The 23,336-nt window shown below is 37.2% G+C and overlaps 2 protein-coding genes across 14 annotated transcripts in view; one reads left to right on the top strand and one right to left on the bottom strand.

Moving 5' to 3' along the window:
• The first annotated feature begins 1,042 nt into the window (after window positions 1-1,042).
• LOC107677993 (myotubularin-related protein 1-like) lies at window positions 1,043-12,847 on the top strand. 8 transcript variants are annotated; one of them, XM_016473081.1, is made up of 18 exons: window positions 1,043-1,489; window positions 2,008-2,113; window positions 3,103-3,126; window positions 4,348-4,371; window positions 4,746-4,811; window positions 5,538-5,616; window positions 5,705-5,799; window positions 5,922-6,029; window positions 6,586-6,687; window positions 6,785-6,868; window positions 6,999-7,148; window positions 8,471-8,659; window positions 8,944-9,129; window positions 9,847-10,053; window positions 11,132-11,224; window positions 11,390-11,503; window positions 11,607-11,783; window positions 11,890-12,847. In XM_016473081.1, the coding sequence occupies exons 1-18, from the start codon at window positions 1,365-1,367 to the stop codon at window positions 12,055-12,057; spliced, it is 2,097 nt and encodes a 698-aa protein (XP_016328567.1). In that variant the 5' UTR covers window positions 1,043-1,364; the 3' UTR covers window positions 12,058-12,847. The 8 variants fall into 8 exon arrangements, with proteins under 8 accessions (XP_016328567.1, XP_016328582.1, XP_016328591.1 ...); XM_016473096.1 differs by lacking the exon at window positions 4,746-4,811 and having other exon boundaries at window positions 1,044-1,489; XM_016473105.1 differs by lacking the exon at window positions 4,746-4,811 and having other exon boundaries at window positions 1,044-1,489; window positions 5,541-5,616.
• Window positions 12,848-13,257: 410 nt separating this feature from the next.
• LOC107678034 (CD99 antigen-like protein 2) overlaps window positions 13,258-23,336 on the bottom strand; it is an 18,689-nt gene continuing 8,610 nt past the window's right edge. For all 6 annotated transcript variants that reach the window (XM_016473175.1, XM_016473156.1, XM_016473182.1 and 3 more), the window contains 5 exons: window positions 19,180-19,251; window positions 19,010-19,087; window positions 18,780-18,899; window positions 18,626-18,691; window positions 13,258-16,379 (listed from right to left, as the gene is read on the bottom strand). In XM_016473175.1, the coding sequence (XP_016328661.1) occupies window positions 16,318-16,379; window positions 18,626-18,691; window positions 18,780-18,899; window positions 19,010-19,087; window positions 19,180-19,251 (398 nt within the window). In that variant the 3' untranslated portion in view covers window positions 13,258-16,317. The remainder of the gene's footprint in view (window positions 16,380-18,625; window positions 18,692-18,779; window positions 18,900-19,009; window positions 19,088-19,179; window positions 19,252-23,336) is intronic.

Genomic DNA, 23,336 nt, shown 5'->3' on the forward strand with positions numbered 1-23,336 from the left:
TAAAAACCGATATAGTGAGATGTTACAATTTAAAATAACCGTTTTCTATTTTGATGAAGATCTATTTGACATTTTTGATGTTAAAGGGGTCATATGACGTTGCTAAAAAGAACATTATGTTGTGTATTTGGTGTAATGAAATGTGTTTATGCGGTTTAAAGTTCAAAAAACACATTATTTTCCACATACTGTACATTCAACAAGCAAGGCAAGGCAAGTTTATTTATATAGCACATTTCATACACAATGGTAATTCAAAGTGCTTTACATAAAAGAAAAGAAAAAGATAATCACAACAATAAAACAAGGAATTTAAAAACTGAAAATTATTAAAAAATTGATTTAAGAGGTTTAAAATTAATTTAAAACGGTTAATAGAAAACGATTATAATAAAAAAATAGTGCAACTCAGCGACCAGCACGGCTCAGCTCCAGGCATGACGAAGCGGATATCGTCCTCTTTTGGAAGGCCAAACTAAGTAGTTTTGCTTTCACAACGAAACACACAGCGCCTTCACGACATGGCGGTGGCAACAATACTACAGCAAGAATAAAAGTTATGGCTTTCTTTGCGTGAACATTTGGGTGGCGTTATGCAAATCTTCCCACATAGTGACGTAGATATGTGGGGGCGTGTTAGAAGGAGACGTTTTAGGTAGGTGTGGTTGACTTAACTTTTATAAAGAATATCTCTTTGGATTTGAGACTTTAGTCTTTGCAACTTTACAGATCTTTATGCACCAAGAGCTTGTAACACTTCAATGAGAAAGGAAAAATTGAAAGCGCATCATATGACCCCTTTAAAGCTGAATTTCCAGCAGCCACCAGTCTTCAGTGTCACATGATCCTTTAGAACCCATTCTATTATGCTGATTTCATGCTCAAAACATTTTTTTTTATCGGTATGCATGTTGAAAACCAGTTCTGCTGCTTGCTTTTTTTTGTGGAATCCGTGATACAATTGTTTTCAGTATTCTTTGTTAAATAGAGATTTCAAAAGATCAACGTTTATTTGAAATATATAAAGTCTTCCGAATGTTTATGTTTAAACGTAATTTCTGGTGGGAAAAAATACGTATGCATACACACAATATATGGCTGCCGATATGTTAGTGAGCTAAATATGGGTTTGACAGCAGGGGGAAGATTTCGTCATGGCTGCCTCCTCGACATAAATAAAGAGAAACGCTATTTGTCAGCGGCGGCAGCAGCAGAGCAGGAAGCAGTGAGGCGACCGCAGAGCAGACTGCTGCACGCGAACAGCCAAAGAAAGATGACTTCCTAAACACAGAGATTCCGCTAGCAGACTAGAGGAAGCTAAAAGACATTCACATCTTACACGACGGAGCTCGGGACGGTGAGAAATGGAGAAACGGCAGCATTCGTCGGGTTCAGAGAGTCCGGTGCTGCCGCCTGTCCCGCGTAAACCGAGGAACCTCGGAGGAGCAATCCCTGCACCTCGACAAGACAGCGTGGATTCATTAGACAGGTACAAGACGTGGGTTTATGCTAACATGTACAATTACATATGTATTTTTCATAAATAAAGCGATCTACGGTGTGCGAACACGCGATACAGGATGGAGAGATAAGACGCGTCCTATATATGCTTAATGTTATGATATTTACCCTGATATATACTGTATATTATAGTTTATTTGTGCTCAGATAACACTAATATCAAAACGATTTCTTATTAAATTATTTCTGTCCATTAGAAACTATCAGCACGCATCCTTCCATCATCATTTTAAGGTAGTAACGTTAGCCTGTAACGTGTTACCAAGAAGTGATACATTAACTGAAACAATAAGACATAAAAAGCATTTTTTAAAGCCAGGTTGCAATGTTGTTGCATTTTTCACCAATGGAAGATCAGACTGTGACACATTTCTCTGACCTCATATTGCCATCTGTCATCTTCAGTCCACACTGACTGGCACTGCTGGCAGATGCATTGACTGAAGCACTTGCTTGAGTGTGTTATTTATTTTTTTTCTCACACAGTCCTACTGGATCTCATGTGGAGTGGTGTAAACAGCTGATAGCGGCCACTATCTCCAGCCAGATCTCTGGTGGTGTCCCTCCAGAAGCCATTACCCATGAATGCAAGGTTAGAGAATGTTTTTCACTCTTAATCAGACCTGTATTTAATAAAATAAGTACAGCCAGTCGGTCGTTACCACAAAATAAACCCACGGAGTGATAAGGACCTATGAATGGGTCCTGACTGTACATGATCCCAACTTATTACTCTGCTGGTTAACAAATAAATAAACATATGGAAGTGAAATATTGATTTGAGTTGAAAGGACATTTATATAAATTATTGTATGTTGTATTTAAAGGCACAATATGTAAGATTTTTTTTATTAAGATATCCAAAAACCACTAGAACTGTGTAATATATTTTGCTGACTTGTGTACTTACATTATCCCAAATGTTTAGAAGAATTTTAAGCAATTTTAACTAGTGACATGGACCGTGTCCATAGTGTCATTGTGTCGCCTGCCAATGACATCATAGCCCTTTGATTTCCGGTTTTGTTTTGTAGAAAACATGGAAACACCAAAGACGCTTTAATATGTTGTGCGTTTTGTTAGACCGGTGACGACCGCACAGACTAGCATTATAACAGAACTTTCAAATGTATCTAGTATGATGAAACAGCGCTGCTTTTTTCTCCCACATACACACGACCGGAAGGAGCGGAAGCGGTCGACTGGTGCATAATAAAAGCTCTGCTGCTTTCGAGCCGTGTGTCGTGCTCGTTCAGCGGCCTCGTTTCGCTTCGACGGCTTTCAGCCTCACCCTGCTTCATTCTACTATGTTAATAAATCATTAGCTCAACCATGAACATGATTTCTGCCCGAGTCCCGTCGGATTGCATCGGCTGTGGGGATGAAGACACTCAGTCACTGCATCATCAAAACTACGCCTTTGATTCTTTGTTTATTTTGAATACGCGCCCTCTAGTGGCGAAAATTACATATTGTGCCTTTAAGCTTAGAAACATGGCATTCAAAATGAATGTGGCCAAGTGTTAATTTTTTTTTTTTGCCTCAGAGTGAGCCTTTATGATATTGCTTTTTAATCAACAGGCTGGGAAGAAGATAGATTTCAAGGTAAGGGTGATGGAAGTGGGGTGTTTGTCCTGTCCACACGAACGCGTTTTTAAAACCGCAGCTTTTTCTACGCAGTTTGGCCGTTCGTCCACACGCAAACGCAGCACCAGTTCACTGAAACCGAACATTTTTGAAAACGCCTGCCAGGGTGAAGATTTTCAAAAACGTCTTGACAGTGATTCATAGCATGCGTTTGCGTTTTCATGTGGACCGAGATTTTTTTTAAAACGGAAGGAAAAACTCCATTTATAAAAATACATGTGGACATGGCCTCAGTTTGCTTTAAAAGGGCCAATGCTTTGAACTGCTTTGAGCTGTAAATTAGAAATTGTACATAATGCTACAAATATATAACCACTGTTTGTGTTAGTCTGCTTTACCTTTGTGTGCGTTCAGTATGGGATTTTGCACACTGTCTTTTTGTTATGTGTTTGTCTTCTGTTTATAAGCTCTTTATGCTTTATCAAGGTGTTAAAGGATGAATCTCATGAAGGAATGTCATATTGTCATATTTTATCACGTATTCAAAATGGAAAAAAGGGAAGCTATATTCTGCATAAAAATGAAGCTTGTTTTTAAGATACAATTGTTGCTGTCTGCTGTATTTTCAGACAAGTTCTTAATCTGTTTGTACATAAATTAAATGTAAGATTAATATACATTTTTAACCGTATTATTTGCACATTTTAGTAAATTGTGCTGCTCACAGAAATCTCCAGTTCATTGGTCTGGGATATTCTGTAAAGCTTGTCTGAGATAGTAACAGTAACCCAGGGGCCGGAGCTTATCGAAGGGTCATATAATACAGTAAAGAAAATCATCCTGATTTTCTGGACAGAAAAAATCTTTTAAAATGAAATTATATAATTAAATTCAGCAGAAGTAAAATTACCTTTTTTTTACTGTCTTGTCTCATCTTACTGTCACTTAAAAAAAAACAAAAAAAACGTACCCAACATTTTTAAAAGGTAGTGTGTGTATACTTAACTTTGTTCTTTACAATTTAAATGGTATATAATTAATAATAATAATACAATATAAAGTATAATATATATAAAGTAATAATATTATATAAAGTAATGAGAATTAGATTTTTTACATTATAGTAGGTAGTAGAAAATATTAATGGTCCTAAAAATAGGCTGCTTTTTTTTCTTTCTGATTATAGGGTAAAATATCACTTGGAAATGTCTTGACATGATGTCTATGTGTGTTCTCCAGGTATCCAGGAGGCCAAACTTGAGGGTAAGGTTGAAGATCCAGAGTCTGAGATCTGTATTGAAACACACCAGAAGCATCAAAAACGCACATTTGAATTATTTAGTTGCCATTAGCTCAGATCTTCTAGTGAAGTAGTGATGGCTGAGCAGCTGTATGTTTTTTGTGTTTTCTCTCTTCCTCCTTAAATCACACTTCCTGTCTCCTTATGAGGATATGACCTATCAACCCTAAAGAGCAACTGTTATCTTTGCTGCATTGTCTCTCTTTCTCTTTCCAAAACAGACACTAAAATCACAGGAACTGTTTAATAAACACTTTCTTTCTTTCTGTCTGTCTGTCTGTCTGTCTGTCTGTCTGTCTGTCTCATAATCTGTATTTCTTCTGCGTCTGGTGCTCAGTCTCAGGACTCTGGTGAAGATGGCTGTCAGTTTGACAGTGACTATGAACTGCCATCTCACACTACGGCAAGTTTCTCTCGCTTCAACACTACCTGCTTACTCTAACCTTCCTTTGTCTATCTTCTGTTTCCACTCTCAATTATTTTACTGCTGTCAAGGTCTTTGTCAAGCCCTTACATCAGCCCAGACTTTATGATAGCAGCTATATTATTATGAGAAAACACTACTTTTCAAAAGTTTGAGGTCAATAAAAATGTTTTCTTTTGGGGAAAAAAACAAAAAACTTTTATTCAGCATGGATGCGTTAAATTGCTGACAATTTTTGTAACAATGCAATCCAAATACTGTTTATTTTAACTTTTGTTTTTTTAATAATGGTTTCCATCAAATTTATTAAGTAGCATAATCGATTTTAACTATGATAATGATAATTCATGTTTCTTGAGCACCAAATCAGCATGTTAGAATGATTTCTGAAGGATCATGTGACACTGATGACTGGAGTAATGATGCTGAAAATGTAAGTTTGCCATCACAGGAATAAACTACATTTAAAAATATATTAAAATAGAAAACATTTTTTAAGAATAGTAATACTACTTCACAATCTTACTGTTTTACAGTATTTTTGATCAGATGAATGAAGCCTTGGAGAGCATAAGAGACTTATTTCAAAATCATTTAAAAAACCTTACCGACCTCAAACTTCTGAATGGTAGTGTATGAACAAGATATTAGCAGAATAAAATAACTGCTGTGTGAATTTTGAGAGGTTGTCTTTTTACCCTGTAGCAGGTTTTCAAGGATGTACGAAGGCAGGCGCCCATGGATGAAGTCCCACTGGTCCCTGGAGAGACAATCAAAACCGCTGGTATGTTGGATCATTTGTGATGACTCGTTTCCTGTTTCTGCTTGTTTGGTGTCAGTTAACTAACATTTGTTATCTTCTGTCACTGCAGTTAAAGATGTGATGTATATCTGTCCTTTCACTGGAGCTGTGACCGGCACACTCACTGTCACAGACTACAAACTCTACTTTGTCAGTCTAGAACGGGTATGGAGGAAAAAATTAGTTTTTTATTCTCTTTCTCAATGTCAAAATCAGTATAGTATCTTAATATTGTGTTATATGCCCAAATAATGGCATTAAACATCTTATTCCATCCTTCTCTGCAGGACACACCGTTCATATTGGATGTGAACCTGAGTGCCATCAGCAGGTTGGAGACTATCAGTGTGCAGAGTCTTGGGGAGAATACTAGTGGCATGGAGATCATCTGTAAGGTTAGATTCACCACCATCCACCCACATGCTTGTCTGTTCCACCTGTAGTAAACATCCACCCACAACGCAGAGCTCAGTGTCAGTGTTCGGATAGAGTCGGTCTATAGGGGTAATTATTGTCTTAGCTGATTCATGGACAATGCATCTCTGTTCGTCTGGAAATAATCATAATCAGCTCCACTGGTTCATCTTGTTTATTGATTTCCTTTCAGTATTCAGTATTAGGCACAATTTGGTACAATAAATTAATACACTTATCATTTAAATGTATATACACTACTGTTCAAATGTTTGGGGTCACAGAAATCTTTCTGCTTAATGCTGATTTGGCGCTTAAACACATTTATTATTATTATCAATGTTTAAAACAGTTATGCTGCTTAATAGTTTTGTGGAAACCATGATACATTTCTTTCAGGATTCTTAAAACAAAAAAATGTAAGGAATAGAGATCTTTTGTAATATTTTGAATCCAAAGTTCTGTCATGAAACTCTAGATTTCAGCCTCAAAAACTGCAAGTTGTCCATACCAATGATTTGTGGTTTGTCTCAATAGGATATGAGGAGTCCGAGGTTTGCTTATAAAAAGGAAGAACAGAGTAACCTGGAGATTTTGGAGGTGTTGACCAAGTATGCCTTCCCCCTGTCCAATGAGCTGGTATGTCATGGCTCCGGTCAGAGCAGTGATTGGCCACTAGATCTGAGTAAAGTTGGTTAATGTCTCCACAATCCATTTGTTCATTTATCTTTTCCAGTCCCTATTCGCCTTCCAATACAAAGAGCAGTTTCCAGAGGATGGATGGAAGGTTTATGATCCAGTGGCAGAATATAAAAGAATGGTGAGACGTGCACTTCACTGAAAAAGAATAGACTTGTCTGACTGAATACATAAATTGAGAATAATATGGCTTCATTCAGCCTTTATATAGTTCTCTCTTCTCTTTTTTTCTGTCTCCACACTGTGTGCAGGGTTTGCCAAACGAGAGCTGGACCATCAGTAAGATCAACAGTAATTATGAAGTGTGTGACACTTACCCTGCTCTGCTCATCACCCCAACCAGTATTAAGGAGGATGAGATCAAACGAGTGGTCTCTTTCAGAGTAAAACATCGCATACCAGTAAGTGAGTGTGTGTGTCTGCAAGCTTACTTTACAAGTCATCTTTTTTCCAGTGTTTTTTCCGTTTACACATTGCAATCTAGGGTTGTCTGCATTTCACATTAGTTACACATTCAACTGCATACTCCTCGGTGAAAGTGAATACAGACACGCTACCATTCAAAAGGTGTTTTGAAGAAATGAATACTTCAAGCAAATAAGTGCTGTTCTTTTGAATTCATGAAAGAATCCTAAAACAATTGTATCACAGTTTCCACAAAAACATTAAGCGGCACAACTATTTGCAACACTGATAATAATAAAAAATGTTTCTTATGCACCAAATCAGCATATAAAAATGATTTCTAAAGGATGATGTGACACTGAAGACTGGAGTAATAGCTGCTGAAAGTTCAGCTTGCAAATACAAATTATGTTTTAAAATTTCTAATAATGGAAAACATTTTATTTTAAATTGTAGTGATATTTCATAATATTGCTGTATTTGTGACCCTGGAGCACAAAACCAGTCTTAAGTCGCTGGGGTATATTTGTAGCAATAGCCAAAAAAACATTGTATGGGTCAAAATTATCGATTTTTCTTTTATGCCAAAAATCATTAGGATATTAAGTAAAGATCATGTTCCATGAAGATATTTTGTAAGTTTCCTACTGTAAATATATTAAAACTAAATTTGTTATTAGTAATATGCATTGCTAAGAACTTAATTTGGACAACTTTAAAGGCGATTTTCTCAATATTTTGATTTTTTTTTTTGCAACCTCAGATTCCAGATTTTCAAATAGTTGTATCTCGGCCAAATATTGTCCTAACAAAACATACATCAATGGAAAGCTTATTTATTCAGCGTTCAGATGACGTATACATCTCAATTTCGGAAAATTTACCCTTATGACTGGTTTTGTGTTCCAGGGTCACATTTTTGATCATGTAAATGCAGCCTTGGTGTTCTTGTAAATGTTAAATGTTAATAAATGTTCTTTAAAAAACATTTGAAAAATCTTACTGGCTTCAAACTTTTGGATGGTAGTGTGTATACCAGCTACAGATTACTGCTGTGTCTGCGTAAGGCTCTATGATGACATTTGGGGCATTTTTCTTCACTTTCGGTGGCATTTTTGCCCAGGTGCTTGTTAATTTTAAATGCTGTTCATACTAAAATAACAACAGAATGAAATCAATAAACAATACTGGCAGTAAACACGTAAACAATGTTTATCAGATATATTAAAATTGGGGGGAAAAATCTAAAAACTACTGAAATAATTGACGTGAGCATTCAAAAGCAGCCTGGACTCCCTTGCCTCATTTTCTCTTTCAGGTCCTCTCATGGATCCACCCAGAAACTCAGGCCACTATAGTTCGCTGTAGTCAGCCCATGGTGGGCCCGACAGACCACCGGTGTAAGGAGGATGAGCATTACCTCCAGGCCATCATGGATGCCAATGCACAGTCCCATAAACTCACCATATTTGATGCTCGACAGAGCATTGTGGCTGATAATCACAAGGTAATAGTGATTTCCTTTATGTGATGCTTTTTCAGTTCAGTTCATCAATGTTGCTGTACATGCAAATAACATGCTGCTAAGTATTTTTTAGGGGAAATGTAGGAAAAAGATTTGTATGTCACTTTCTCAAACTTAATGCACACACCCTCATTATGTTTTGCGCAAATGTAGTTTTGAATTACTGAGTAGCCATCTGTGCTAATGTACATCTGAAGATCCTGTCAGGAGATGAAAATGGAAGCCAAGAATCTTCTTTTACTCTGTTCTGCTGTTTCATACCTCAGGCTAAGGATGGAGGTTATGAGAATGAACATTTCTATCCTAACATGGACCTGAATTTCCTGGAGATCCCAAACATTCATGTTATGAGAGAGTCTCTGCGTAAGCTGAAGGAGGTGGTCTACCCTACCATCAACGATCCACACTGGCATTCAGCCATAGATGCCACACACTGGCTGCAGTACATAAGGGTAAACACCAACTCTAATCTTTATTTCTACAATATGAATTAACAATCAATATTTTTGTTCACCTACTCACATTTACAAACATATTTTTGAAACCTCTACATGAGTATAGGATTTAGCCATATACAGAGTGGCTGCAAAAAGTCAAGAAACATCAAACCAAGTTGCATTGGCAAAGAAACGATGCAAGACCTTTTCCAATAACTTTTATGAGCCTTTTTACCAACTTGTCCCAGTCATTTCCCCTTAAGTCTGAATCAGAAAGTAAAGCCAGGTGCACACTTTTACTATAAGCCATGTCACATTGGGGGATCTCAGCTGTCATTAAGGCCAGACTGTACGGTGGTCAAGACTCATTAAAAATGGACATACGCTAGAACAATCCATGACACGTTCTGTGATGGTGAGCCGCATTCACACATGGAATTTAATTGGTGGCAAGCAAACAAAAGCAGTCTCTAGATTTAATTTAGATCATGATTTGCCTTGAATAGAAAAAATGAAGACGATGTGTGTTTTTGCATTTATAAGGTCATCAGGTTCAATTTGATTTTAATGGTCATTCGTCGGCTGTCAGTGGACATGATTGAAGACTACAGATTTTGGCCTAGAATCAGAGGAATGTTTAGGATTTGCGAGATTTGGCGAATCATGGCATACAGTGTGCACGCAGCTTAAGATGATTAGACGCTTTTAAAGGAGTCAACTCTCTCTTTTTAGCTTTTGCTTGTGGGTGCAGTGCGGATTGCAGATAAGGTTGAGTCGAGTAAGAGCTCTGTGGTGGTGCACTGCAGTGACGGCTGGGACCGCACAGCTCAGCTCACCTCTCTGGCAATGCTGATGCTGGATTCACACTACAGGACACTCAGGGGCTTCCAGGTGCTGCTGGAGAAGGAATGGATCAGCTTCGGACACAAGTTTGCTGCGGTGAGGAACACTGAGTGTGAAAGAGAACCCATATATGTGACCCTGGAGCACAAATCCAGTCTTAAGTCACTGGGGTATATTTGTAGCAATAGCCAAAAATACATTGTATGGGTCAAAATTATTGATTTTTCTTTTCATCAAAAAATCATTAGGATATTAAGTAAAGATCATGTTCCATGATATTTTGTAAATTTCCTACTGTAAATATATTAAAACTTAATTTTTGATTAGTAATATGCATTGCTAAGAACTTCATTTGGACAACTTTAAAGGCGATTTCTCAATATTTTTATTTTTTTGCACCCTCAGATTCCAGATTTTCAAATAGTTGTATCTCGGCCAAATATTGTCCTATTCTAACAAACCATACATTAATGGAAAGCTTATTTATTCAGCTTTCAGATGATGTCCTTTATGACTGGCTATTGCTACAAATATACCCCAGCGACTTAAGACTGGTTTTGTGGTCCATGGTCACATATGTGGGGTAGAAAACTGAATTCAGCTAATCAGATGGGCATGTTATCAATGTTGGAAATTGTTTTGCTACTAGTGCTGTCAAACGATTAATTGCGATTAATTGCATCCAAAATAAACATTTTTGTTTAAAAAAAATATATGCATATGTGCTGTGTATATTTATTATGTATTTATAAATACACACACAGTACATATTTTGAAAATATTTACATGCATAGGCTATATTTATATTCATATAATATATATTGTATATAAATATATTTAATATATAAACCCAACATATTTTTCTGAAATATATACATGCATGTGTGTGTGTACTTGTATATACATAATAAATATACACAGTACACACGCATATATTATGTAAACAAAAAAATTATTTTTGGATGCGATTAATCGTTTGACAGCACTATTTGCTACTCAATATTTTTCTGCAAAACTTTTTTTTTCAGGATTTAAAAGGAATAGAAAGTTTAAAAGAACAGCATTTATTTGAAATAGAAATATTTAGTAAAATTATAAATGTATTTATTGTCATTTGAATATACTTGCTGAATGGAAGTATTAATTTCTTTTTAAAAATCTCTTTTTGTCATAGCGTGTTGGTCACGGAGATGAAAATCATGCAAACTCTGAGCGCTCGCCTCTATTTGTGCAGTTCATAGACTGTGTTTGGCAAATGATGAGACAGGTGAGCTGCACCTTTTTTGCTTTCTAACGTCTAACATTTTTATTTATAGTGAAATGTTTGTTTAAAATGTTATGTTTGTGTTTGAGCCTAATTCCTGTGAATTCCCATGAAATGGATGCTGGTGTTTTGGAACTCACTGTGAATGTCTTTATAATGTGTTCGCAGTTTCCCACTGCCTTTGAGTTTAATGAGCTCTTCCTCATCACTATCCTGGATCACCTCTACAGCTGTCTGTTTGGTACATTCCTTTACAACAGCGAACAGGAGCGAGTGGAAAAGGTATGTGCCACAGTGCCAACACTGGGAGGGGGAATAGTAGTAGTTTTGATGGACTAGAGATGTTCCAATGCTGACATTTGCACATTTTTCCTTCTGTTTTCAGGAAGTGAACAGTAAAACGGTGTCTTTGTGGTCCTACATCAATAGCCAGCCAGAGGACTTCACCAACCCCTTCTATGTGGACTATGAAAACCATGTTCTGTACCCTCTGGCCAGTCTCAGACATTTGGAGCTCTGGGTTGGATACTACGTACGCTGGAACCCCCGCACGAGACCACAGGTGCAAAATGTTCTCAACACATTAGCTTAAGCAATGCATTGGATTGCTAGTTTACTAAAACTAGAGCTTTTATAACTGACACCAGCTCTTTTTGACTTTTGATCAGATGCCTGTGCACCAGAACCTGAAGGAGCTGCTGTATCTTCGTGCAGAGCTACAGAGGAAGGTGGAGGAGTTACAGAAAGAAGCATCTTCATCACGTTCGATCTCCTCTTCATCAGAGCATGCGTATTCTCCTTCAAATGGCGGTACACCTCTACACACCTCTGTGTAAAGTACATGCAACACTCACATTAGGGAATTCATCATTAACAGAATGTGTAGGTTACAGTAAACATAGTAATGTGAAGTCTAAGTCTATTGGTCGTTTCTCACTGGATAATGCTTTGGGCAAGATGTAGCTATAGAGGCCCAGCACATACACTTGTGAAAACTTGCATGAACACCCAAAAAAAGGACAGTCTCCCACACAATTCAGGTTCATTTCGTTTGTGTGGAACTGCTCTTATAGACTGATAACCATGAAAGCGTTTGATCGTAATTGAGTTTATGAAAAATAGGCCAGTATTTTCACTTGCTTTTAACTTGACTTGTAATTATTGACACAAGTTTTAATAATTTATTTGTATGTAGTCAGTGTAATATGAGCATCTTTTTCTATTTCACAGCATTTCTGTGCTTTTTCTGTAGTTTTTGTGTAATAGTTTTTCTTTACTGCCTCAGCATTGCCTGCCTTTGTGCCAATACCAGACCAACCTTTTAACTTTTCACTCAAAAAAATCTTACATGAACATCTTATTCCTCTACCTATCAGCTTGTGTTCATATTGTGTCTTGTGTTCAAGTTTTAAGTTTTAAAAATACTTTATTAGATTTTACTAGATTGTTTTTTTTTTTTTGTAAGGAATGGAGTTTTGAATTGCTATTGCTTTTGCGATACTGCCAATTTGAAGCCACATACTGTTTTTGTTTTTCTGTAGCACTTGTTAGTATGAAAGTGGAATTAGGTTTTAATGTGCACAGCCTACTACTGCACTACTACTGTACTTTCATGTACTACTGAAATTAATGTTTACACAAGGTAAATAGGGACCATCTTATATGTATATATCCACTCATTATTGATTAAGCAAGTGCAAATAATTTTTGTTTTTTATCTGTGAATCGCTCCCATATTTAAGCCATTCCTATTTAATTGGAATCCTCTGTGTTTTGACTTTACAAATGGTCAACAGTTCAGATCATTTGAACAGGGGATGCCATATAATGTTTAAAAAAATTATATGTAATAATCATAATGCACCTTAAAATTAATATATTGTGTATTTGTTTTGTTTTTTTCTTTTGAGTGTATTTTTGTATTTGTGCAACCCTGGTTATTCTTTATACACACATTTTTTACTTCTGTTAAAAAAAATTGACTCCAGAAACTTGCAACCTGACTCGATGGAAAATAAATAGGAAGGAATCAAAGACAAGATAAATTGTTTATTATTGGGTTTCTTTATGCCGATCTTTTACCACCAAGTGAGATAGAGTGAAATTTGAGTACATTTGAATATTAAAATGTCTAGAAGAGGATTGCCAGTTGATATCTGTGCAGTTAATTGTGTTTTTATCACAGTCTGTATTTGAGTGAGCAGGCACTGATATATAAACTGTGTGATTTTATGCTGAAAGTCAGTATTTCTGAGGTTCACATCAAAGCCAAATTTAAGTTCATTCAATGACAGTTAAAGCTATAGCATTACAGTCTGATCTGTGGCAGTACCATAAACTGGCAGTGCAAATCAAGACACTTCAGAAACGTATGTCCCAATAACAAATTTTTCAAGTTAATAAATAAACCCAGTACACAAGAAAAACCTTTAATATCTACAGCTAGAATCCAAAACATGCGTATCTGTACAGTTCAGCGCGTACACCCTTGTTTTGACAAAATTGCAACTATACTGGCCAAACGACACCAGAGAGAGCCCAGAGATCCTTACAAATGCAACATCCACCATATGAACTATTAGTACCCAGAAATGTAGATGGTCAATTGAAGGAATTAGGGAGGTTTTAACAGTCACATAATGCGTCCACAGCAACAAATCTGTAAGCAGTTCAACACAGGTTATAATGTTGTCGAAAATGTTCAAGACACTTTTGAATTTCCACATTTGCCTTAACCAAGACCGTTGTACCTTTCACTCAGCTGTTTCAATTCATTCCACTGGATCACTAGACTCACACCAAAGTCAAAGAACATGCAAAAAGGCAAAACCATCACATTTCATCTTTGGTGTTCTTCATTTCTAACAAGTGTAGCACCAAAAAAGCTACATTTGTTCTGGTAGCCAAAGCAGTAAAAAGAGTTACATTCAGCTAACATTCTCTTTGTTGATTTTCACCCTAGATACTCTACCAAAGCCTTGGTAGGACGTGCCTTTAAAGGAAAGTACCAGGCAACATTCTGTGCCGATATGTCTCTGACATCATTACCATTCGACTCGCAAATCTGCTTTATCTTGGGCGTGTGAGTAAACAATATTTCAGATGTGTTTAAACTGCAATAGTGTTAAGGTGAGGTCACATTTACCGTTGCTCTGTGTTTTTTTTTTTTTGCATGCGTAATTTCAACAAGAATCAATGTGATCAGGAATTTTACACAAGGGCAAATGATTTCGGCGTGCAGAATTCGCAATGCAAGTTAGTCACACAAATCAACAGAAAGCCATGTGGTTTGAAAGTGATTTGCGTGAGCAAACAGCATTTGATGCTGGACATTTTTGCCTGCGAAATTTCAGAGAATGTGACCACACCTTTGAACTGGAACAACATACGTAACCTAGTACGTCTAGTTTGTAGACATTCAAGTGAGGCAGCCCTTCTAACGGTCGTGACTGTTAGTGCTGTGTTAGTAAGCTAGCGTGTCTTCCCTAATGTTAGCGTGGTAAGGCATTGGGAAGGAAAGCACCATTGGCGAGGGCTTGGGTTGAGGGTAACAAAGGTGCACCTGAATTCACAGTGAAAAACAACAGCTACAGGAAAATCTGGAGCATCTCAAGTGGGGGAGAGGATGGTAAGGACTGAGCCGCTTTTTAATCTGGTTTTGCTAACTTGCCATTTCTAGATGGTGGCCTTCCAAATCAGGAGAAATGAGGGCTCTGGTCAAGCTCAGACCCTTGGCAAATGAAGTGGGGGAAATTAGCAAAATGGGAAAGCAGCTGGAGACTCATTAAGGCAATAGCAAAACTAGCGAGGGTGTAACAGGTCTCTAAAAAGTCTCAAAGCTAAAGCTCAAACATGCTACAAACGATACAAACACTAAGCTAGGGCGAAAAAACTACTCCCCGTAATCCAAAAGGAGTGGGGGGCACAAACATTTATGTACATTTACTGCTACAAGTGTAAATAGAGATACACTGATACAACGGTTTTGAGTACAAACTTGGAAACGTTATGCAATATACAAGCACATTAACCCCTTAAAACCCCACAAAAGGCGATGGATCAGAATTAGCGATACGAAGAGTTACTAGACTAAGTATTGCGCTAACATGAAAACACAACTTCGGTTACTTCCACCCACAAGTTACTTGACGCTAATGTATCTACTCATTCCGATCACGCTGAATCAAACTATTCCTCAAAAGAAGGAATCGCAACCACTGACATCCAACTAACACGCACAAATGCAGTCAACACGGCTTCTTCATCAACACACGTCAACACATCTTCACAGTTAAACCAATTTTAGTCATTGTTTCTTTTTTTTAAAGCAAATTAGAAGGAAGCAGCTGTTGGTTAGTTTTTGACTTTAGGTGTTCGTCTTTTTTTTTTTTTTTTCCTCAAAAAGTCACTCTAGTAAAAAGTTCACTAAGACACAAAAACCTGCATATATGTGTAACAATCTTTTCACATTGCTGTGAAAGCAAGGCAAATATATACAGAACATGTTAAAACATCAACAACAACAACAATAAAAACCTTCACAAATCCTTCATCTTTTTTTTTCAATTGCAGATTCCACAGCAACTGATCTGTTAAGCCTGTCTTGCTGTGAAAGTGTAAGGAAAACAGTCTTGACCTTTAAAATCAGATTTCTATGATTATCCAATCTGCTGTTTTTGTAAACCTTGGATTAATCACTCGTATCACATTAATATGCATTTGTGCACAATAGGAATGATGGGCTAAACTGACAAACAAAAAGACTAGCGCAGTGTCTGTAGGACTCTTTGTATGGGCCTCTGTAAAAAGACCCAAGTGTGATTTCTTGGGTCTCAGCAGATCATGCGAAAATTATTAGGTGTTTTCCATTTCATAGCAATATTATTGCAAACAGGCTTACTACATTGTTGCATGTGAACAGTTAAAATAGAATTTAAAAACATTATTAGACTATATTTAAGGTTGATTTAAACAGTCACATTGGTACTTCAAAAAGGGCATTGTGGTGCAAATGCGCTGGGAAATACAGTGGCATTCAAATTGGAGAACAACGATTTAGAACTGCGCCCTCTTTAGTTTGGATGATGCATTTCAGATTACACTGCATTTTCCTCTGTCGGCGGCTCAGCATTGGGAGGCTGGAGAAGAGTTTGTTGAACTGGAGTAGGAAAGAAAATAACGCAATTATTAATCATTCTGTCAAGTACACACACACACACACACATATATGTAAATAAACAGATTGCAATTTTAAGACTAATTTAAGGTGTACTAAGTTTAAAGAAAGTTTTTCTATCATTGAACATAAATTGTAGGTGATAATTGTGCTAGTGAATGGCATCCGTAACCAAAAACTTTTTTGCGCCATACTACATCCACGCCAGCAAGTGTCAGTCTAAGACCACAATTGTTTAGAAAAATTAACAGAAGGAATGAAAATTTTACAAAAAAAAAAATTATAATTGGAAATAAAAATAAAATTCACCACTGGCAATATGAGGAAGTATGGTCTGGCAGACTTTTACTGGCAAATAATTGGGATATCTTAAAATCCCAACAATAAAAAAAAATGCACATCGTTCATTACTTATTCTACCGACATTGTAACAATACAAAGCTAGTTATAAATCTACGAATGTACCCTTTAAAGAGCAGGTCATATGGGTTTTTGAAAAATCTCTTTTGCAGTTTATAATGTAGCTATCCTTAAATGAAAATAATCTGCAAAGTTGTTAGTCAAAAAAGTGCTCGATAAATAAAGATATTATCTCTCAAAAGAGAGAGTCGATTCTGAATCGCCTTAACGAGTCGTCATATTTTCGAATCTTTTGCCTGTTACCTGTATACGTCACTGGGTAACACATTTGCATAATCCCCGCCTGCCCACGACTCTGACCTGCCCACAAACACTTCCGCTAGTTAGTGTTTACATATTTTACCGAGGACTGCTTCTCTAATCTTGACTTTTATCTTCGTCAGCTTCTAATCTTCTTTATTTGGACTAACAAGCTTTCCGAACCACAACCTGTAAGTATGATTGATACGTTATGGGTATATTTTCAATTGAGTTCTCAAAATATCAAGTTTTTGTGCTAATATGTGATGTACACCTAGTGCAGCTTTAGGTTTCCAGGTAAAGCACGATATTACTGTCTTACTGAAGTAGTTCTGATAATTCGCTGTGAACCCACTATTTCCTAAGAATGTGTTGATTAATGTAGACTGAAGTTGTTCTAATTACTTCGTTTAATAATAAAGAATGTAGTGTAGCGCACAGACTTTATAATAATTGTGAAATTGCTGTTTATTTTGCTGCACCGGTGTTCTGACGATTTGTGCTACCCCATCAGATTTTGCTACTTCCCATTAAAACAGATGGTAGCATTATTTGATAGCGAAAAGTGCTACCTATCAGATTTTGCTTCCAGCATGATATTAATAAGGTGTGAGGCTTATTAACATGTACAACTGTTGCACATTCAGATCTGCATTACTATCTAGTGATAGTATTACCACTAGAGAGTGCTATTCCCGTCTAAAACCCTTCTACAACAATCCTGGCGCCGCCATCAAGTGAAATAATAACTAATAAAGCTACAGGAAGGTACACAATCTATAAATTTGAGCATACCCGCATTCCGGTGTTCTGACGATATGTGCTGCCCTGTCAGATTTTGCTGCCTCCCATTAAAACAGATGGTAGCATAATTCGATAGAGAAAACTGCTACCTATCAGATTTTGCTTCCAGCACGATATTAATAAGGTGTGAGGCTTTATTAACATACACCTACACCTACCCCAACCCTACCCTTACAGTAGGATAAATACAGTGTTGGTAGCATAATCTGATAGGTAGCATTATTTGTCAGAACACCGGCAGTTATAGGGTTAATGCGGGAGAGACGAGCGAATTAGTTAGGCTGCTGTGCCTGTGATACAGCTGTTCTGCGTTCTGATTAAAAGCTAAGACAGTGTCTTTTGTCTGTCGTTCTTCAAACATTACAGTAGACATATTTTGGTTTACAAACTGTATTGTTTCATCAGTTAGTCACGTTAGCACTCGGCTAACGTATCCACCATTATTGTTTTCTCTGTGCCAATCACAACAGGCTTGGCCAGCTGACCAATCAGAGCAGAGTAGGCTTATGGAAGGGAGGGGTTTGCTCCGAACTTGCTTGGAACGAATCGTTTCGAAATCATTGGCAAATGACTCTAATATTAAATGTATATTCTGAGAAAATTACAATGTTTTCTGACCTTAGATTCATTTAAACCTGTTGTAGAGGACTCCAACACAATATTAGGACACTTTAAAATACCATATGACCTGCTCTTTAAATTCCACCAAAAAATGTTAAATGAAGACATTTGCCTCATAAATGCAACATAAACGGGTTCAATACCTTGTGGCTCCTGTGCAACTACAGCATCTGGGGCATCGGCTTTCACCATATCTGCATTCAGACTCTCTGTGGAAAGATAAAGCACGTGATAATGAATGCATGGAAAAATACAAACAGTGTGGAACAATTAAAAAGAAAATGTATTTGTCTTTACGCTGTATGCTGAAGCACAACTTCTTCTTCTGGTAGGAGATGTAGCTGCTCACTGCACCGACCAGAGCCATAGCAACAGCGCTCACAATACCAGCAATGGTTCCAGTCTCAGCCATGGTGTCTATGAATGAACACATTGGCCACTAATAAAAGATTTAACTGTACCAAATCAGCAAAAGCTATACAGAATGTTCTTCTAATAGCCCTGAATACTATTTAACGCAATCATACCGTAGCTGTCATCAGCAGGATCCAAATCACTGCCACCGTTTCTGTCACTGCTTCCGCCACTACTTCCACCTCTTCCACCTGTAGAAATATGAACATTTCAAATGACACTCCTACTTTTATTTGACATGTCCCACAATGTGAGGATCTGTCAGGCAGTTTAAGTTTGTCACCTTTGCCTTTGTCAGGTTTGTAAGAGTTATCACTGCCCACATCCACAAGGTCATCGTCTGAGAATTGACTACCTGAGAATTTAGAAAAGACCATTAGCCTGGGGACAACATGAAAAGTACTAATGCATGGCTCGATCCTGGGTTTACTAATCCTATCAGCATTCAATCAGAGACCCATAGTGATCTAAACAAAGGTGAAGCTTTTGTGACCCCAAAAGAGGAAAAGTCCAGCACTCCAATACTGCAGGAAACAGAAAGCTGAGCTGCCAACTAGGGCTGGGCCAAAAAATTGTTTGATTTTCAAGATAAATAGAACTTTTTCTGTATTTATTTCTGCAAAAATTTTAATATATGATACTACTGCTTTTTATTTAAGGGGTCATATGATGCGATTTAAATTTTTCCTTTCTCTTTGGAGTGTTACAAGCTCTTGGTGCATAAAGAAGATCTGTAAAGTTGCAAAGACTAAAATCTCAAATCCAAAGAGATATTCTTTATAAAAGTTAAGGGTCAGCCACGCCTACCTAAAACGGCTCGTTCTAACACGCCCCCACATGTCTACGTCACGATGTGGGAAGATTTGCATAACGCCACCCAAATGTTCAGGCAAAGAAAGAAGGCGTAACTTTTATTCTCGCTGTAGTATTGTTGCCGCCGCTGCCATGTCGTGAAGACGCTGTGTGTTTCGTTGTGAAAGCGAAACTACTTTGTTTGGCCTTCCAAAAGAGAACGATATCTGCTTCGTCATGCCTAGAGCTGATCCGTGCTGGTCGCTGAGGGAATGCATCAACCCGAATGCACAGATCCAATACTGATACACATGTATTTTCTTTCTCAGATGTTTACATTTAGTTAAGACAAAACCGACTTTGCTTACGAGGATAATCGCCAGGACGGCCATTTTGACGTCATTTTTTGTGTGTATTTGGCCGCGTAAGCGCAACAAGCTGCGAAAAATAACTCAATTTGGTACTCGCGAGGCGGCGCGATATGCGCGCTATGGATGTGACTGTGAGCGCATAGGAAACCCCCTTTGGAGCACGTGAGTATCGAATGGCTTAAACTTAAAAATATGTGCAAATGATACAGTTTTGTGACGATGCAACAATGACTCGATTAGGCAAGTGACAATTCTGTCGACTGTCCCGAAACCCGAGCAAAAGTCTTGTATCGCAGCGTGCAGTAGTGCAGACGAGATGCGCTGTTGTGAAGCCGCTTTGAGAGTGAGAGAAGACGCGGTACAGCTGAATCACTCGCGCTGTTTTCAAATGACTGATTTAATCTGATAGTATGTGTGGATATGTTTGCAGGAACTTCCCTCATTATAAACTCGAAAGCAGATTAAACATAATTCTATTATACAGAGATTTAAGGAAAAAAATCCATGACTTTTCCAAAACTTTTCCAGGCCTGGAAATGGCATGACTGTAAGAAGATGCACGCTGTTGGAGCGAGAAGTAAGCTGGTCCTCCATTGCGCGAATGCTCCGTTACCTCTCCCTCCTCTAATCATGCCGGATCCTTCACCCCACTTTGTTCCGGGCCCTCGCAATTTACAAATTAAGCACTGCCGCTCACTCTAGCCGCCGGCCTCCGCTCACTCAAGCCCGCCGTGTGTGGCGCTGTGTGTTTCGTTGTGAAAGCGAAACTACTTTGTTTGGCCTTCCAAAAGAGGACACGTATGGAAGCCCGTTTCCGCCACTGAATAAAAAATAAACGAGGTAATTGCGACTTTTTATCTCACAATTCTGACTTTTTTTTCTCAGAATTGAGTGATACAAACTCACAATTCTGACTTTTTTTCTCAGAATTGCGTGATATAAACTTGCAATTGTGAGTTAAAAAGTCATAATTGAGAGATATAAACTCGCAATTCTGAGAAATAAAGTCAGAATTGTGTGATATAAACTCGCAATTGCGAGACAAAGTTGCAATTCTGAGAAATAAAGTCAGAACTGCAAGATATAAACTCACAATTCTGACATTTTTTCTCGCAATTCTGAGATATAAACTCGCAATTGCGAGAACATATCAGTCTTTCCCCCCCCCTCAAAATTGGACTTTAACTCGCAATTGTGAGTTTATATCACGCAATTCTGACTTTATAACTCGCAATTGCGAGTTTATATTTCACAATTGTGAGAAAAAAAGTCAGAATTGCGAGATATAAACTCGCAATTGTGAGAAAAAAAGTCAGAATTGCGAGATATAAACTCGCAATTGTGAGAAAAAAAGTCAGAATTGCGAGATAAAAAGTCGCAATTTCCCTTTTTTTTTTTTTTATTCAGTGGCGGAAACGGGCTTCCATAGGACACGACTAGAAATCAGGGGTTAAGTTGTATTTACAACACTGTTCCAGAACAGTTCAACCCTAATATTCAGATGTGTGCATTTTATGGAGGACCGTTTCCTGATCCTGGTAGAGTAGACTACAATGCCGGCTGTTCTGACTCACAGACTGTAAGTAAGTTTTTTATATATTTTTTACGTTTTGAGCAGTGTAGAGTAGCGCTTGTTGTTTGTCATTTCTCCGATCACAAATGCAGACATGGTTTTGTGTTTACGCGGTGTGATGCAACGCGTAAAAAGATAGTATAAGTCATTATAATCCGTAATTATGTCCCCACTGGATGCAACAAATGCCTCGTTTATAATGGGTTTTAATGTTTTTGTATAATCGCTCCGACCGGACAGGGCATCACAGTATGGTAGGGGCGTAACATTTCCGTCACACGCTTGAGGTATTCGGCCAATCACAACACACTGGATAGCTGGCCAATCACTGCACACCTCGCTTTTCAGAACGATGAGCTTTGTAAAAATCGACGTGTTTCAGAAAGGCGGGGCATAGAGGAGAAACAGTAATGTACAGTATGTGGAAAATAATGTGTTTTTTTAACCTTAAACCACATAAACACATTTCATTACACCAAATACACAAAATAATGTTCTTTTTAGCAACACCATATGACCCCTTTAAAGTAAATCCTATTATTATCAGTATTCTCCTCTAGATGGCACTCTCTTGTTTACCTTGCAACGCATTCGTCTAACACACTCTTAACTTGCAGTTCAATGCAGCTACTGTAAGGAGCGCGAGCGAACCGATTATCTCTTCCACTTTACTACAAGTTATAGCGCTAAATGAATACGAATTGACTTCAAAAGGTATGTTGAAAGACACAGTACAACTTACTGAAATGTATCATGTCTCAAGTAATTGCTCAGAGTTTCAAGATGTAATGTAAAACAGCTTGTAAACAATATGTCACCTAACATTTACCTCAGGAAAGTAATTTAATGTCCGTAACTTGTTATTTAGCAAGAAACAGCTCTAAAGAGAAGCGTTTTGATAAATATATGTACTATATTAATATTCATTATATTTTACTTATATAACACATTCCAAATATCGTAATTATGTAATGGATATTATGCTCTGGGCGTTTTTTTGTATTTTCGCATAAATTTGACATACTCAAATTCAAATGTTTACCCTACACGCATACAATGGAGGAAATTAAAAAAAATTGTTTCATTGTAAAGAAAACCCTTTGAACTACAAAATATGAGTGTAATTCTTTATAAATAACATTATATACTTTTCAAATATTACAATAAACACAAAAAAACATAGGCGCTTTTGGAGTTTTAAAATAAATAATTTTTTTTAAATTCTGTAATTCAGGTTCTATTAGGTCCAGCTCTCGCAATTTACTTTGTTTGATGCCACTAGATGCCAAAAAGTACCAGAAAAAAAGAATCTTTCAAATAACAGCTTCTAAACAGGAGTTATTACATTATAAGTGAAGCGAGTCAAATTGTCTATTTCTGCATCTAAATGTGTCATTGTGAGTTTCCTTTGCAAAAACAGGCTTTATAAAACACATTAACCCCACAATCCTATTTTACTCTGTGCCATAAGCACTTTAATTGATTATTAATTGAATTATGTTTCATTTTTATGTTTTTCTAAGTAGTAATATACAAAATGGCACAAGCGAATTGGACCAAATTTCACATATTGTGTATTCTACAATCAGTTTAATTCTTTCAGGATGCACAAGACTGTCTACATTATAAAATATATCTGGTCTATCACAATCTAAAATAGAATCCATATCCTCCAGCTTTATATAATTCCATTTATGTGCATTC

This window comes from Sinocyclocheilus anshuiensis, unplaced genomic scaffold (assembly GCF_001515605.1).
Source record: "Sinocyclocheilus anshuiensis isolate Anshui unplaced genomic scaffold, SAMN03320099.WGS_v1.1 scaffold1673, whole genome shotgun sequence".
NCBI classification, from domain to species: Eukaryota; Metazoa; Chordata; class Actinopteri; order Cypriniformes; family Cyprinidae; genus Sinocyclocheilus; species Sinocyclocheilus anshuiensis.

What these genes read in the sequence shown, in the direction of transcription:
- LOC107677993 (XM_016473081.1), top strand. Translation starts at nt 1,365, where the DNA reads ATGGAGAAACGGCAGCATTCGTCGGGTTCAGAGAGTCCGGTGCTGCCG. An exon ending in GGAAGAAGATAGATTTCAAG is followed by an intron (nt 3,127 to 4,347) that starts GTAAGGGTGATG and finishes TGTGTTCTCCAG; the next exon opens with GTATCCAGGAGGCCAAACTT. An exon ending in CCAGGAGGCCAAACTTGAGG is followed by an intron (nt 4,372 to 4,745) that starts GTAAGGTTGAAG and finishes TCTGGTGCTCAG; the next exon opens with TCTCAGGACTCTGGTGAAGA.